Source organism: Chiloscyllium plagiosum, chromosome 4 (assembly GCF_004010195.1).
Source record: "Chiloscyllium plagiosum isolate BGI_BamShark_2017 chromosome 4, ASM401019v2, whole genome shotgun sequence".
In the NCBI taxonomy this organism is placed as follows: Eukaryota; Metazoa; Chordata; class Chondrichthyes; order Orectolobiformes; family Hemiscylliidae; genus Chiloscyllium; species Chiloscyllium plagiosum.
Genome location: NC_057713.1, coordinates 74,183,583 through 74,199,405, shown reverse-complemented (window position 1 = coordinate 74,199,405; position 15,823 = coordinate 74,183,583). Strand labels below are relative to the sequence as shown.

General features: G+C 42.1%; 1 protein-coding gene across 3 annotated transcripts in view; it reads left to right on the top strand.

The window, feature by feature from the left end:
* LOC122549127 (cytosolic non-specific dipeptidase-like) overlaps positions 1–15,823 on the top strand; it is a 67,305-nt gene that overhangs the window by 43,793 nt on the left and 7,689 nt on the right. For all 3 annotated transcript variants that reach the window (XM_043688443.1, XM_043688442.1, XM_043688444.1), the window contains 5 exons: positions 2,449–2,649; positions 3,556–3,640; positions 4,568–4,728; positions 7,863–8,027; positions 10,673–10,814. In XM_043688443.1, coding sequence (XP_043544378.1) covers positions 2,449–2,649; positions 3,556–3,640; positions 4,568–4,728; positions 7,863–8,027; positions 10,673–10,814 — 754 coding nt within the window. The remainder of the gene's footprint in view (positions 1–2,448; positions 2,650–3,555; positions 3,641–4,567; positions 4,729–7,862; positions 8,028–10,672; positions 10,815–15,823) is intronic.

The following is a 15,823-nucleotide window of genomic DNA, read 5'->3' as shown; positions in this document are numbered from 1 at the left end:
CTCTATCCTATCTACCTGTGACTCGACTTTCAGGGAGCTATGAATCTCCACTCCCAGGTCTCATTGTTCAGCAACACTCCCTAGTGTATGTATATGTCCTGCTAAGAATTGCTTTCCCAAAATGCAGCACCTCACATTTATCTAAATTAAACTTCATCTGCCACTCCTCGGTCCATTGGCTCATCTGATCAAGATCCCGTTGTACTCTGACCTCTACACCTCTAATTTTGGTGTCATCTGCAAACCTACTAACTGTACCTCTTATGCTGGCATCCAAATTCTTTATACAAATGACGAAAAGTAGTGGTCCCGGCACCGATCCTTGTTTCACTCCACTGGTCACAGGCCTCCAATTTGAAAACAACCTTCCACCACCACCCTCTACCTTCTACCTTTGAGCCAGTTCTGTATCCAAACGGCTAGTAGTCCCTGTATTCCATGAGATCTAACCTTACTAACCAGTCTCCCATGGGGAACCTTATCAAAACTTTACTGAAGTCCATATAGATCACGTCCACTGCTCTGCCCTCATCAATCATCTTTGTTACTTCTTCAAAAAATGCAATCAAGTTTATGAGACATGATTTCCCATGCACAAAGCCATGTTGACTATTCCTAATCAGTCCTTGCCTTTCCAAGTACATGTATATCCTGTCCCTCAGGATTCCCGTCAGGCTCACTGGTCTATAGTTCCCTGGCTTGTCCTTACCGCCTTTCTTAAACAGTGGCACCACGTTCGCCAACCTCCAGTCTTCCGGCACTTCTCCTCTTCTAGGAAGCAATTTGAGAGCAGTCTTGAGTAGGGACATTGGTCACTTTAATGCTATCCTAATGAGGGCAGATGGGCCAGTATGGGCTAGAGCTGAAGCTTTGGCAACTTTCTAGTTTGGTTGAGTAACAACATGATCTGTAATCCAGAGTTATGGAGTTATTACAGTGCAGAAAGAGGCCATTCAGCCCAACATGACTGCACTGGCAAACCAAATGAGCATCTCCCCTAGTGCCACTTTTTTTGGCCTTCTCCCTATAAAGCCGACTTTTTTTTTTAAAAAGTACAGTGTAATTCCCTTCTGAATGCTTCATTTGAATGCTGTACGTTCCAGAACCTAACCATTCAATTGGCAAAAAACCTTTCTGTCATCTCATTTTAATTTCTGCCAATTACCCCAATTCTTTGTCCTCTCATTCACAATCCTTTCAGGAGTAGGAACAGTTTTTCTCTAACTGCTCTGTCTGGACCACTCATAAATTTGAATACTTCTATTAAATCATCTCTCCACTTTCTCTTCCAAGGCAAATATATTGGAGAACTCAGGGCTATTATCTGAACTGAAGTTTCTCATCTTTAGAACCACTCCTATGAATCTGTTCTGCATTCCCTCCAGCGCCTTCACTCCCTCCAGTGCCTTCACTGTCTCACAAAGTGTGACATCCGGAACTTGATGCAATGCTCCCAGTAAAGCCAAACTAATGATTTTGTATACTGTTTGAATTCTGGTTTTACAACAAGTTCAGTGTCCCTGAGAAGATAACTACTGAAGCAGATGGTACAATGACACTAAACACAAAATAAATTTGGACACCCGACCCTGCTCAATAATACCGATTTATTGTTCGTTTATCAGCCATATTGATGAGTTAGCCACTTTGTGTTACGTAGAATCTTATTGACAGTGCTTGTGATGTAAGTATGGATGGCTTTCCGTAGCAGTACAAAGCAGCTCTCTGAAAATTGTAGAGTTATTATACCTGGTACTCATGTCCAGATTCATATGCAAAAATGACCAAAGATAATGCTGGTCTTATTATCAGTATATGAGTCAATTAATTTTGTGCATCAAATGCAGTTCTCAGTGGTACTTCATTAAGCCAGATTAATTCATCATTTTTAGATCTATGAACAGGTTGTTCTTTCAGTTTTTGTTTCTTAAATTTAAAGAAAAGGCTACATCAGTAATGACCATGTAACTACTCCCAATTGTTGGAAAAACTCATCTGGTTCGCTCATGTCCTTACGTGGTCTGACCTAGATATGATATGGAGATGTCAGTGTTGGACTGGGGTGTACAAAGTTAAAGAAGGTGGTTGTGACCAGCTGATGAAGGAGCAGCGCTCCGAAAGCTAGTGCTTCCAAATAAACCTGTTGGACTATAACCTGGTGTTGTGTGATTGTTAACTTTGACCTAGATATGACTCCAGAGGTGTAGCAATGTGGTTGAGTCTTAACTGCCATTTGAACAATTTAGGAACGGACATTAACTACTGGCCCAGTCAGCAAAGCCTTTGATCAAATTTCTTTTAGAAAAAATGTGAATATAATTTTTCTGTATCACATGCCCCCTGTATAACTCATTTTGGAGGCTGTGATTCACATTCACTGCATTTGCAGTGTCAGATAAATTCTTACACTGGGGAGCTGTGACTGATTTCTTTGTGCCCTTTCTGAAGGAAATCCCTGTCAATATCAAGTTCTGCTTTGAAGGGATGGAGGAATCTGGTTCAGAGGGTCTTGATGACCTAGTGTTTGCCCGCAAAGACACCTTTTTCAAGAGTGTGGATTTTGTCTGTATTTCTGACAACTACTGGCTTGGCAAGAAAAAACCCTGCATAACATATGGACTTCGAGGCATCTGCTACTTCTTTGTGGAGGTACATTTTTTGCATTTTTTTATTTTGCACCTTAGTATTTCTTTTCATTTTTCAAATGTTGTAAATTGTACACTTGTTAAATTCACTGTTCCTCCTTGTAGATACTAGCAATGTTTTTAAATTTCCGATTCAATGTGCAGTAGAAGCCTTTGACAAAAACCGAAAATGCTGGAGAGCCATCAGCCAGTCAAGTGGCTCCTTGATTGATGCCCTTTCACAAGATTGGAGAATCTCCACTTACCGGCTCCTCCTAAGCAATATAGAGGCAGAAGAAAAAGTATAGTGGGAGGAAAGCACAGAACGGAATGGCAGGTGGATAAAATGAGGTGATGGGGAGTGAAGAAACTGATGATTGTGCTCTTGGAATAGAATGAGTAGAAACAAAAGTTGGAGACTGAGAACAAATCAGATTTCAGGATGAGCATTCTGATTCATTTTTTTAAAATTCTGGAACCCTGGTATGATGCCTTCAGTCAATGACCAGTGCTGCATCTGTTGGACTTAATATGACCTGTATTTGAAGGTCTGCAATGAAGCGGAGTGCCCAATCCTTCTCTAATCATTGATGGATTTGCCCATCACTTTGACAGATGAATCTTCAGCAAAAAAAGTCTGGTTAACAGTCCTGGTGGATGTTGTTTGTGCTTGACGTTAGACCCAGTCTTGATTGTGCACAATCAATGGCTGATCCCCTGAATGATGACAATATGGAAGGATGGTTAGAGGCATTGAATTTCTACTACACTCCGTTCTCTCCATTCCTTAATGAAAGACACTCCTTCATTTTGATTTGTCCAAGGTGTTTTCTTTTCAGAGGCTTTGCTGGAGTAACCTGACTGTAAGGAGTTGGAAGTTGCTGTGTAAATACGGAGTATTTGAGGCTAACATGTTATGGTTTCAATGCAGGTTGAATGCTCGAACAAGGATCTGCATTCCGGTGTCTTTGGCGGTTCTGTGCACGAAGCGATGACAGACTTGATCTATCTATTAAGTAAGAGCTCCTGGATTACTGCCATCAAAATCGTTGTAGGTGACCTTACATTAGTGAATTCTCAAAGCCTAGTAGGGACAGCAAGAAATACTGATCCAGCCAGTCACACCCACTTCCCATGAGAGAATTTATAAAACATAGTGCATCCCTCTGATTTGCAAACTACGTTCTAAGTGCTGGTGTGAGTAAAGGGGCAGAAAATACAGACATTATGAGAAATGTGTTATCAAGGACTGCATTTCCTGTAATGTAAACTTTTTTTTACACATTTATTCCATTTATACAGTGGACCAGCTTCCTTAAAACCCTTTATTTGTCTCTGCACAAACAGGCTGTATCTCCTCCACCCATCTGGCCTCATCTACCACTCCTCGCGCTCTCTCCTGTTACTCATTCTACCCCCCCCCCCCATTCAGTTCCCGCCCTCGCACGCTCCCCCCGCCCTCGCACACTTCCCCCGCCCATTCGCGCACCTCCCCGCGCTCTCCACCACCACCCCCCTCCAGCTTTCTCTCTGCTCTTGCTTTCTTGCTCTCGCTCTCGCTCTTCTCACTTTCCCTCCTCTTCCTTGCACAGATATCCATTATGTGCTTGGCCCTTCTCTTCTAACACCATTACCTTCTGGCAAGATTTAGGATGAAGCTTGGGTTTCATCTCCGTCACCAACAACAAACCTGAAATCGACAATTTACTGTTTGTCGCAAACATACTCCCATAAGTCTGTGTGTGTAACAGATTCCTAAATGTTTGTTAATTATCCAGGCTTTCAGCACGAGTTGCAGATCATTCACCTGATTAACTTTGTTGTGCTGTTATTATAAATTAAGATTTTGTTTAATATTATTAGTAAATATTAGTTGATATAGGGATATGAAGTTGTGTGGACATGTCTGATAAGCTGTCTAACCAAAGCCCTGGTTTGAATAGGCAAGTTGGTAGACAAGAAAGGAAAAATTCTCATTCCTGGTATTGATGAATCAGTAGCACCACTCACTGAGGAGGAAAAGGCGTTGTATGAGAAAATAGACTTTGATGTGGAAGAATATTGCAAAGATACAGGTGGCTGCCAACTGCTGCATACCACTAAGGTATGTTTATTTACAATTTAACATTCTGTAGACAGTTATTGTAATATTCAAGTGCAAACTCTGTTCCTGACAATCTCTTCAAATTACGCATTTGCCTTCGTGGATGGACTGATGTAGATTTGTGAAAGGTGGGATTCTGAAGGAAATTAAAAGTTTGATCATTAAGCAGATATTCCTCCATGGGATCTGTGCATCATGGGTAAAACCAGCATTTGTTACCCATCCCGAGGGTAACCCCTTTGCTGTATACCTGAAGTCACATGTAGGACAAACCAGGGAAAGACAGCAATTTCCTTCCCTAAAAGTCATTAGTGAATCGATGGGCTTTTATGATGATCGTTGTCATAGTCACCATGACTAAGTGGCTTTATTTTCTATGTTTACTGATTGAACAATGTTAGCCTCAGCCTCTGGATTATCACTGCAGTGACAGTACCACCAAACACTTGATTTTGCAAGCAGTGATGAATGGACAGCACTGCTATTACGCAGACACTTGCTAACCGGTTTTTACATTTAAACCTGTCATTTCAGCACTGCACCATCTGCACGAGATCTATCACCTTCACAATCAATCAGACCGAATAATATTCATTGAGGTATATAGTGTTCAACACCTGAAACAAATTAGAATACTTTAATTCAATGTTAGATCATGTCTAAGGCAAAATAAAGTGAAGAAAAGAGGAATGGGGACTAAGTGAGAAAAAGAGTCAAGTAAATAAGTGCTTTAACTTTTATTAATACAAGTTAGAAGGAATTAATTCCATACTTCAGGGTTCATCAGTAATGAGAATATTTATTTCTCAATTAATATTCAAGTACTCTTAATAGAGAAGGTCTAATCTTTTATGGGTATCTTTAGTGGGTAACTCTTGTTTAAGTACTGCAACTTCAACTTCACAGCTCTTGTGCTGAGTATCTTAACACCAATGTTGCAAAACTGTGGAGGAGATTTGTTGTATCTGTGGGGACACCAATAGTTACTGACTGATTTACTTCTGAATAATAGTTAGCCTTGACAACCTCTGAGGAAAAATCCAGACCATTAATTTACAAATTTTTATACTCTGAAGATCTACGTACTTAGCTATTAAGTGAAAAGTTAGAAATTTTTAATGTGACCAGCTGACACCTCTTTCGAATAATAGTGAATACTTAACTACAGGTACAGGTGTTCTGGAAAAAAATGACTTTTAACATGAAGGAGTTGACAGTATTTTTTTAAAAAAGGAAGCTTTTTTCCATCCATTTACTTAAATTTAGCAAGCAATTGTATAAGTAGTTAAGTTGACAAGACATGTTGACAAAGGTCAAACAGTTGGATTTCAGTGAGGCATTTGGTAAGGTTCCCCACGGTAGGCTCATTCAGAAAATTAGGAAGTATGGGATACAGAGAAATTTGGCTGTCTGGATACAGAATTGACTGGTCAAAAGAAGACAGCAAGTGGTAATGGATGGGAAGTATTTCATCTGGAGGTCAGTGACCAGTGGAGTCCCGCAGGAATCTGTTCTTGGGCCTCTGCTCTTTGTAATTTTTATAAATGACTTGGATGAAGAAGTGGAAGGATGGGTTATAAGTTTGCCAGTGACACACAGGTCAGTGGTGTTGTATATGATGTCAGGGGCTGTTGAAGGCTACACCATGTCATTGACAGGATGCGGAACTGGGCTAAGAAGTGGCAGATGGAGTTCAACCTGGATAAATGCGAAGTGATTCGTTTTGGAAAGTTAAATTTGAATGCTGAATTAAAGACAGAATTCTTTGCAGTGTGGAAGAACAGCAGGATCTTGGAGTCCATGCACATAGATCCCTCGAAGTTGTTACCCAAGTTGATAGGTTTGTTGAGAAACTGTATGGTGTTTTGACTTTCATTAACAGGGGATTGAGCTTAAGAGCCGTGAGATTTTGCTGCAGCTCTACAAAACCCTGGTTAGACAACACTTGGAATATAATGTCCAGTTCTGATCACCTTGTTACAGGAAAGATATAGATGCTTTAGAGAAGGTGCAGAGGAGATTTACCAGGATGCTGCCTGGATTGGAGGACATTTCTTATGAAGAGAGGTTGAGTGAGCTAGGGCTTTCCACACTGGAGAGAAGTAGGAAGAAAGGTGACTTGATAAAGCTATACAAGGTGATGAGAAGCATAGATAGAGTAGATAGCAAGAAGCCTTTCCCCAGGTCAGAAATGTCACAAGGTTTCATAATTTTAAGGTGATTGAAGGAAGGTATGGGGGAATGGCAGAAGTAGGTTATTTACAGAGTGGTGGGTGCATGGAATGCACTGCCAGCAGTGGTAGTAGAGTCAGAGACATTAGGGACATTTAAGCGACTGCTGGACTAGCACGTGGACAGCAGTAAATTGAGGGGTGTGTAAGTTAGAATAAATAGAATCCATAGAGTGTGGAAACAGGCCCTTTGGCCCATCAAGTCCACACCAACCCTCAGAGTATTCCATCCAAACCCATTCCCCAACCCTAATAATCTACATTTACCCCAGGCCAATGCACCCAATCTACATATTCCTGAACACTATGGGCAATTTAGCATGGCCAATTCACCTAACCTGCACATCTTTGGATTGTGGGAGGAAACCAGAGCACCTGGAGGAAACCCACACAGACATGGGGAGAATTGTGCAAACTCCACATAGACAGTCAAACAAGACTGGAATTGAATCTGGGGTACCTGGCACTGAGAGGCAGCAGTGCTAACCACTAAGGCACTGTGCTGCTGTGGTTAGGTTGATTTTAGATTAAGATGAATTCTTGGCACATCACCGTGGGCCAAAGAGCCTGTATTATGCAGTACTGTTCTATCTTTAGAACTATTTCCAAAGAAAACTTTGGGATTAGATATGAATGCTGAATTAAACCAAAAAAGTTAACTTTGTACTAAAGTGTAAGTGTTGCAGCACTGTTTGATTTGTTCTGATATGGCAACCTGACACTACAGCAAGGAATGCTGAAATCCAGAACAAGCATGTTTTTAATGTAAAATACATCTGACTTTTACGTTAATGTTTGAGACAAGAAAAGATGTTTCTTTTTTCAAGCTTATTGCACAACTGGTATGTTTTGTTGGTCACTGCTTATTAAACTATGGTACCCCTTTTGATAATGTCTTCACAGGAACAAATTCTGATGCACAGGTGGAGATATCCATGCTTGTCTTTACATGGCATTGAGGGAGCTTTTGCTGGTTTGGGAGCTAAAACTGTAATTCCTAGGAAAGTTATTGGAAAGTTTTCCATTCGATTGGTACCTAATATGGATCCAGTAATGGTGGAGAAGCAGGTATGGAGCTTTTATTCAGAAAGCAACAGATGTTTGCTTCAGACTTTGCTGTCCCACTTTAGATCCACATACACTTTGTATAATCTCCTTCGCCCCTTTTCCTTCTTATTTACTTCTACATCCTATTCACCCTCATACAAAATATCTGGTACATCTAACTCTGAAGTTACTGGAATACATCTGATCAAATCTCTCACTAGCAGTTTAACAGTAAAGATAAGATACTATTGATGCTGGAAATCTGAAACAAACATGGTGCTGGAGAAACTCAGGTTTGCCAACTTCTGTTCACGTTTCAAGCCCAAAATGCCTTTTTGGAATGGTTTGAGTGTCATTTTGGCATTTCTTTTCGATTTGATCAAAAGATAAGTTGAGCTGTTCTGTTATCAGTGTATGGAAATGTGTTGCTGGAAAAGCGCAGCAGGTCAGGCAGCATCCAGGGAACAGGAGAATCGACGTTTCGGGCATAAGCCCTTCTTCAGGAAGGGCTTATGCCCGAAACGTCGATTCTCCTGTTCCCTGGATGCTGCCTGACCTGCGCTTTTCCAGCAACACATTTCCAGCTCTGATCTCCAGCATCTGCAGACCTCACTTTCTCCTCATGTTATCAGTGTATGACTAAAACCTAGTTGACCTTAACTGTGTTAGCACAATGTCCTTTATCAGCAGTTCAAAACCAGCCAAGATCAATAGATTCAAAGTCCTCTCCTTTTGTAAGCAAGGTTTGGTGGTATGATTTTGCTTCCAAGTAGAAATGAGAGACCCTTGCTTGACCAAACTTTTTTGAATTCTGTGAGGAGCTACAGATTGGATGATGGTAAAATGTATATGTAATTGGTCTGGATTTTCTAAAGGCCTTTGATATGGTCCTCCATAATAGACAAATTAATAAGATCAGGGAATATGGGATTAGGAGACTAGTGGCAGAATGAGTTCATCCTAGCCAAAAAGGCTTGCCAAATCCAATCCATCCAATTACCGTCCTTTACTGTTGAATAATATTAGACAGCACTGTCTCACTGTACCCACTAAACACTTGCTCACTAATGCTCAATTTACATTTTACCAGGACCATTTACTCTTGAGTTCACTAAATCCTTAGTTCAAATATGGACAAGGTGCAAAATTACAGAGATGAGGTCAGAGCGAGTGCCCTTGGCATCAATTCTGCGTTTGATCGTGTGATTGTATTGACCTAGCAAAACTGGAGTCATTGGAAATAAGGGGGAAAACTCTCAGCTGGTTAGAGCCAGACCAGGCACACAGGAAGATGGTTGTAGTTGTTCAAGGTCAACCCATCTCAGCTATAGGACATCTCTACAGGAGTTCCTCAGGATACTGTCCTCTAGTCGAATGTGTGTTGCTGGAAAAGCGCAGCAGGTCTGGCAGCATCTGAGGAGCAGGAAAATCAATGTTTCAGGCCGGAGCTCTTCATTAGGAATGAGGCTGGGAACCTCTGGGATGGAGGGATAAATGGGAGGAGGAGGGGGATGGGGCTGGGGAGAAGGTAGCTGAAAGTGCAATAGGTGGATGGAGGTAGGGGTAAAGGTGATAGAGCAGAGAGGAGGGTGGAGCGGATAGGTGGGAAGGAAGATTTGACGGGTGGGACAGGTCATGAGGGCAATGCTGAGCTGGAAAGTTGAAACTGGGGTGGGGGGGGGGGAGGGAGAAATGAGGAAACTCGTGAAGTCCACGTTGATTCCCTGGGATTGTAGGGTCCCGAGGTGGAAGATAAGATGTTCTTTCTCCAGGTGTTGCGTGGTGAGGGAGTAGCGATTGGAGGAGGCCCAGAACCTGTCTGCTCTACATTGGGGAAACTGGACACGTTCTCGCAGAGCACTTCGGAGAACATCTCCGGGACACTCTCACCAACCAACCCCACCGCCCCCTTGGCCGAACGTTTCAACTCCTCCTCTCACTCTGCTGAGGACATGCAGGTGTTGGGCCTCCTATCGCCACTCCCTCACCACCCGACACCTGGACAAAGAATGCTTTATTTTCCACCTCAGGGCACTTCAACCCCAGGGCATCAATGTGGACTTCACTCGTTTCCTCATTTCCCCTCGCTCCACCTTTACCCCAGTTCCAACCTTCCAGCTCAGTACCACCCTCATGACCTGTCCCACTTGTGAATCTTCCTTCCCACCTATCCACAGCAACCACCTCACTGACCTATCACCATTTCCCCCACCTCCATCCACTTATTGCACTCTTAGCTACCCTCTCCCCAGCCTCACCTCCCTCCCCCCCCAACTCCCATTTATTTCTCCACTCCCGAGGCTCCCAGCCACATTTCTGATGAAGAGCTCCAGCATGAAATGTCAATTTTCCTGCACCTCGGATGCTGCCTGACCTGCTGTGCATTTCCAACAACACACTGTCAAGTTTGATCTCCAGCATCTGCAAACTTCACTGTCTCCATAGTGTCCTAGGGTCCAATCGATAGCTGCTTTGCTATAACAAGGTCCTCTTGTAAAATCCCACACTGTGATAAAGCAAACTTCCTCTGAACCTGCTTGCAGCTTAATTTGGATTAACAGTTACAGAGGAATTAAATGTTTTCCCTTTAGCATAACTGGCAACTTTCCAGATTTTTCTTCCCCTCCCCCTTCTCACGCTCTTAAGAATTAATTTGCACTGTCTAGGTTGTAGGTTATATCAAGAAGACTTTTGCTGAATATGGAAGTCCGAACAAACTGAATGCCTACATGAGTCACGGTACAAAGGCCTGGCTGGGAAACTATAACCATCCTCACTTTAATGCTGGCAGGAATGCAATGAAAACAGGTTGGTGAAGGCATCTTATTTAAATATTTGTTTTCCATTCACAGCAAACTTAACATGCAATAACTGGGCAAGCATCCACATTTTACAGTTAATCTGTTATAGACCAGGCCAAACCCCCTCAAGACATCTTAAGGTTGCCCAGATCCTAACATTTTCTTTATTTTAAAGGCAGATGTAAGGTGGATATTCCAGAAGTGATGCAACTGGTCAAACCACTCTGCTTTCAACAAGACAGAATTTATTTAAACATTATGGATGAAACACAAACAAAAGAAAAGAGTTTTTGATAACCCATCCAATATGATATCACAACTTAACAAAGTTGTTCCAATCCCTGCAACATCCCATACATACACCCCTTAGCAAAAGGTAAATTCAAACATAGGTTCTTACAGGCAGGAGAGATTTCAGAGAGAAAACCCAGGCAAGACCTCTGTTGAAGTATGGAATCTCTCTTCACTGGAGAAGTTTCTCTGCCACCAGCAGTTTTCTGACTCCCTGCTGAAAAAACTAAACCAAGCCTGAACTGCGAGAACTGGCCACTCCCCTGCCATTGTTTTTAAGTAAATATTTCCAGACATAACAGCATGTCTGCCTTTATGACTCCTCTTGAAAAAAAAACTAAAGACAATATAACCTTGTTAAAGAGGCAGCATTGTCACAAGTCATACTGACTTAACTCAGTTTTGAAATTGGGTCACTGGAAGCAAAATATTAACCCTGCTTTCTCTCCAAAGATGTTGCCAAACCTGCTGAGCTTCTCTGGCAATTTCCAGCATCCTCAGTTAGAGTCATAAGCATGTACAGTAGGGAAACAGACCCTTTGGTCCAATCCGTCCATGCCAACCAAATCTTCTAACCTAATCCAGTTCCATTTGCCAGCACTTGATCCATAGCCATCTAAACCCTTCCTATTCATGTACCCATCAGATGCCTTTTAAATGTTGTAATTGTACCAGCCTGCACCACTTCCTCTGGCGGCTCATTTTATACATGCACCACCCTCTGTGAAAATGTTGCTCTTCAGATCCCTTTTAAATCTTTACCCTCTTACTAACACCTATGCCCTCTAATTCTGGACTCCACCACCTCAGGGAAAAGGCCTGAAAGGCAACCCTCACCACCACCACTTTCTCTTCTACCTTCGACCAGTTCTGTATCCAAATGGCTAGTTCTCACTGTATTCCTTGTGATCTAACCTTGCTAATCAGTGTACCATGAGGAACATTATTAAATGACTCATTGAAGTCCATATAGATCACATCCACCACTCTGCCCTCATCCTCTTCATTACTACTTCAAAAAACTCAATCAAGTTCGTGAGACATGACTTTCCATGCATAAAGCTATACTGACTGTCCCTAATAAGTCCTTGTCTTTCCAAATACAGGTACATCCTGTACCTCAGGATTCCTTCCAGCCACTTGACCCCCACTGATGTCAAGCTCACCAGTCCAAAGTTCCCTGGCTTATCCTTATCACCTTTCTTTAAATAGTGGCACCACATTCGACAACCTCCAGTCTTCCGGTACCTCACCTGTGACTATTGATGATACAAATATCTCAGCAAGTGGCCCAGCAATCATTTGCCTAGCTCCCACAGAGTTCTATGGTATGCCTGATCAGGTCGTGTGGATTTATCCACTTTTATGAGTTTCAAGACATCCAGCACCACCACCTCCTGTAATGTGGACATTTTTCAAGATGTTACCATCAATTTTACCACATTCTATATCCTCCATCTACTTCTCCACAGTAAACACTGATGCAAAATACCTATCTCCTGTGGCTCCACACAAAGGCTGCCTTGCTGATCTTCAAGGCGTCCTATTCTTTCTCTGGTTATGCATTTGTCCTTAATGTATTTATAAAAAACTTTTGGATTATCTTTAACTCTATTTGCCAAAGCTATCTCATGTCTGCTTTTTGCCTTCCTGATTTCACTCTTAAGTATACTCCTACTGCCATTATACTCTTCTAAGGATTCACTCAATCTCTGCTGTCAATACCTGATATGTTTCCTTCCTCCTCTTAACCAAAGCCTCAATATCTCTAATTATCCAGCATTCCCTGCACCTTGCCTTGCATTGTTTTTCACCCTAACAGGAATATACTTTCTCTGGATTCTCGTTATCTCATTTTTGAAGGCTTCCCATTTTCCAGCTGACCCTTTACCTGCGAATATCTTCACCCAATCAACTTTTGAAAGTTCGTGCGTAATACCGTCAAAATTGGTCTTCCTCCAATTTAGAACTTCAACTTTTAGATCCGGTCTATCCTTTGCCATCACTATTTTAAAACGAATAGAATTATGGTCGCCAGCCCAAAGTGCTCCCCCACTGACCCCTCAGTCACCTACGTTGCCTTATTTCCCAAGAGTAGGTCAAGTTTTGCATTTTATCTAGTATGTACATCCACATACTGAACCAAAAAATGTTATTATGACACACACTTAACAAATTTCTCTCCATCTAAACCATTACCACTAATGCAGTTCTAGTCTGTTTGGAAAGTTAAAATCTTCTACCATAACTACCCTATTATTCTGACAAATAACAGATCTCCTTACAAATTTGTTTCTCAATTTTCCACTGACTATTGGGGGGGGGGGGGTCTGTAATACAATCCCAAAAAGGTAATCATCCCTTTCTTATTTCCACCCAAATAACCTCCCTGAATGTAGTCCCAGGAAGAGCCTCCCTAAGTACAGCCATAATGTTATGCCTTATCAAAAACATCACTCCACCTCCTCTCTTGCCCCCTTTCTATGCTTCTTATAGCATTTGTATCCTGGAACGTAAAGCTGTCAGTCCTGTCCATCCCTGAGCTGCATCTAAGTAATTGCTATGATATCCCAGACCCATGTTCCTAGTCATGCCCTGAGCTCATCTCCCTTCCCTCTTGGGTGTCTTGCATTGAAGTAAATGCAGTTTAATTTATCAGTCCCATTTTGTTCTCTTTGTCCCTGCCTGTCTTGACTTTGACTTGCTCTTTCTCCCAAATGTACCAGTCTCAGATTGATCTCTTTTCTCACTATCTCCCTGACACACACACACACACACTCCACTCTCCTTATTAAATCCTCCTGAGCAACTCTAGCAAATCTCCCCGCCAGTATATTAGATTCCTTCCAATTCAGGTGCAATTCATTCTCCTTATTCAGGTCATTTCTACCCAAGGAGAGATTCCAATGATCCAAAAATGTGAACCTTTCTCCCCTGCACCAGCTCCTCGGTCTCTGCTCTTCAGTAGCCTTCACTAGCTCGTAGCGTTGGGAGTAATCTAGATATTAGTACCCTCACGAACCTCCTTTATAAATTCATGATTAAGTTCCTATATTCTCCCTTCAGAATCTCATCCTTTTCCTTTCCGATATCATTAATTCCAATGTGCATAGCAACCCCTGTTGGTCCCTCTCCTCTTTGAGAATATTCTGCTCTCTGTCCTGATACCCTTATCCTGGCACCAGGGAGGCAACACACCGGTCTGACTTCTCGCTACTGGCCGCTGAAATGTCTGTCTGTGCCTCTGACCAGACCCCTATCACAATCAATCACTTGGGACTGAACATATCCCTTGCAACATTACAGCCAGTCTTGGTACCAGAAGCTTGGCTGTTCATGCTACGTTCCCCTAGTTTGCATGGGTTTCTTCGGGGTGCTCTGGTTTCCTCCCACAGTCCAAAAAATTGCAGGTTAGGTGAATTGGCCATGCTAAATTGCCCGTAGTGTTAGGTGAAGGGGTAAATGTAGGGGAATGGGTCTGGGTGGGTTGCACTTCGGCAGGTCGGTGTAGACTTGTTGGGTCGAAGGGCCTGTTTCCACACTAAGTAATCTAATCTAATCTAAGTAAGAGTCCAACACCCCCTACATTTTCCAAAACAGCATCATTGCTTGAGATGGGGATAGCCACAGGAGACTCCTGCACTACCTGCCATCCTCTCCGACCTTTCCTGGAGGCAACCCATCTACCTGACCTGTATCTGTGGTTTTTCTCCCTTTCTATAACTGCCATCCATCACATCCCCTAGCTCCTGTAAATTCTTCATTGCCTCTAGCAGCCACTTCAGCTGATCCATGCGATCTGATAGGATGCAGAACTAAATACACTTCCTACAGACATAATCATCAGTAATATGGAAACTCTCCCTAGACTACCACATCTGTCAGGAAGAGCACATCACTCTACTGAAGGCCATCTTTGCTCCTTAATCTTTAGACCCAGAAAATAGCCCTATCTTACTGCTCTAAAACACACTGCTCCAAGCTAATTTAGTCCTATGTTTTATACTTTTAAAATTTTAATCACAAGACCAATCTCAATAAAACATATAATTAAGGAAGAACCCACTCTACTCACTATTGTAGACTTACAGCAAGGTTACTCTTAAAAACTAAGCACTTAGCTTCTCCTGTGCTGAGAGCTCTCCTACACAGGTTCCTCCAAGGTCAGTTGTGAGTTTTGCTGTTAGTTTTTTTTTAAGTTAACTGGTTTGTATTTGTCTAGACTTGCTCTATCACCCATTTTTGTTAACATCAGTTGATTGACAAGCAGCTAATGTTATTTCCTTTCCTAGTAAACTACTGTAATAATGTCTCTGCTGTCCCTTCATTAGATTACATCCATACTCATTAGAAATAGTTAATGAACCAGATTTTAATACTTTAACATCCTTTCTCCTTTGCAAACAGTAGAGTACTGTGGATGCTGGAAATCTGAAATACAACTAGGGAAAGAAGCTAGAAGTCTGGTTAGCATTTGGGGACAGAAACAGGACTAATGTGTCGTGACAATGAGCATTCACCAAACCTGAGGGACTTTAGAGATGTGAGGTTTAAAGGAAAAAGAGGAGTGTGGGGAAAAAGACAGAGGTTCTGTGATCAAAAAGGAATAAGGAAGTGGCAAAAGGCTCGATGCATAGTCAGAGAATGAGAATAGCATAACAGAATTTTTGAGATGGTGTGAATGGACCAACACTTTTTGAAAGCAAGAAAGGAGACAAACAAGAA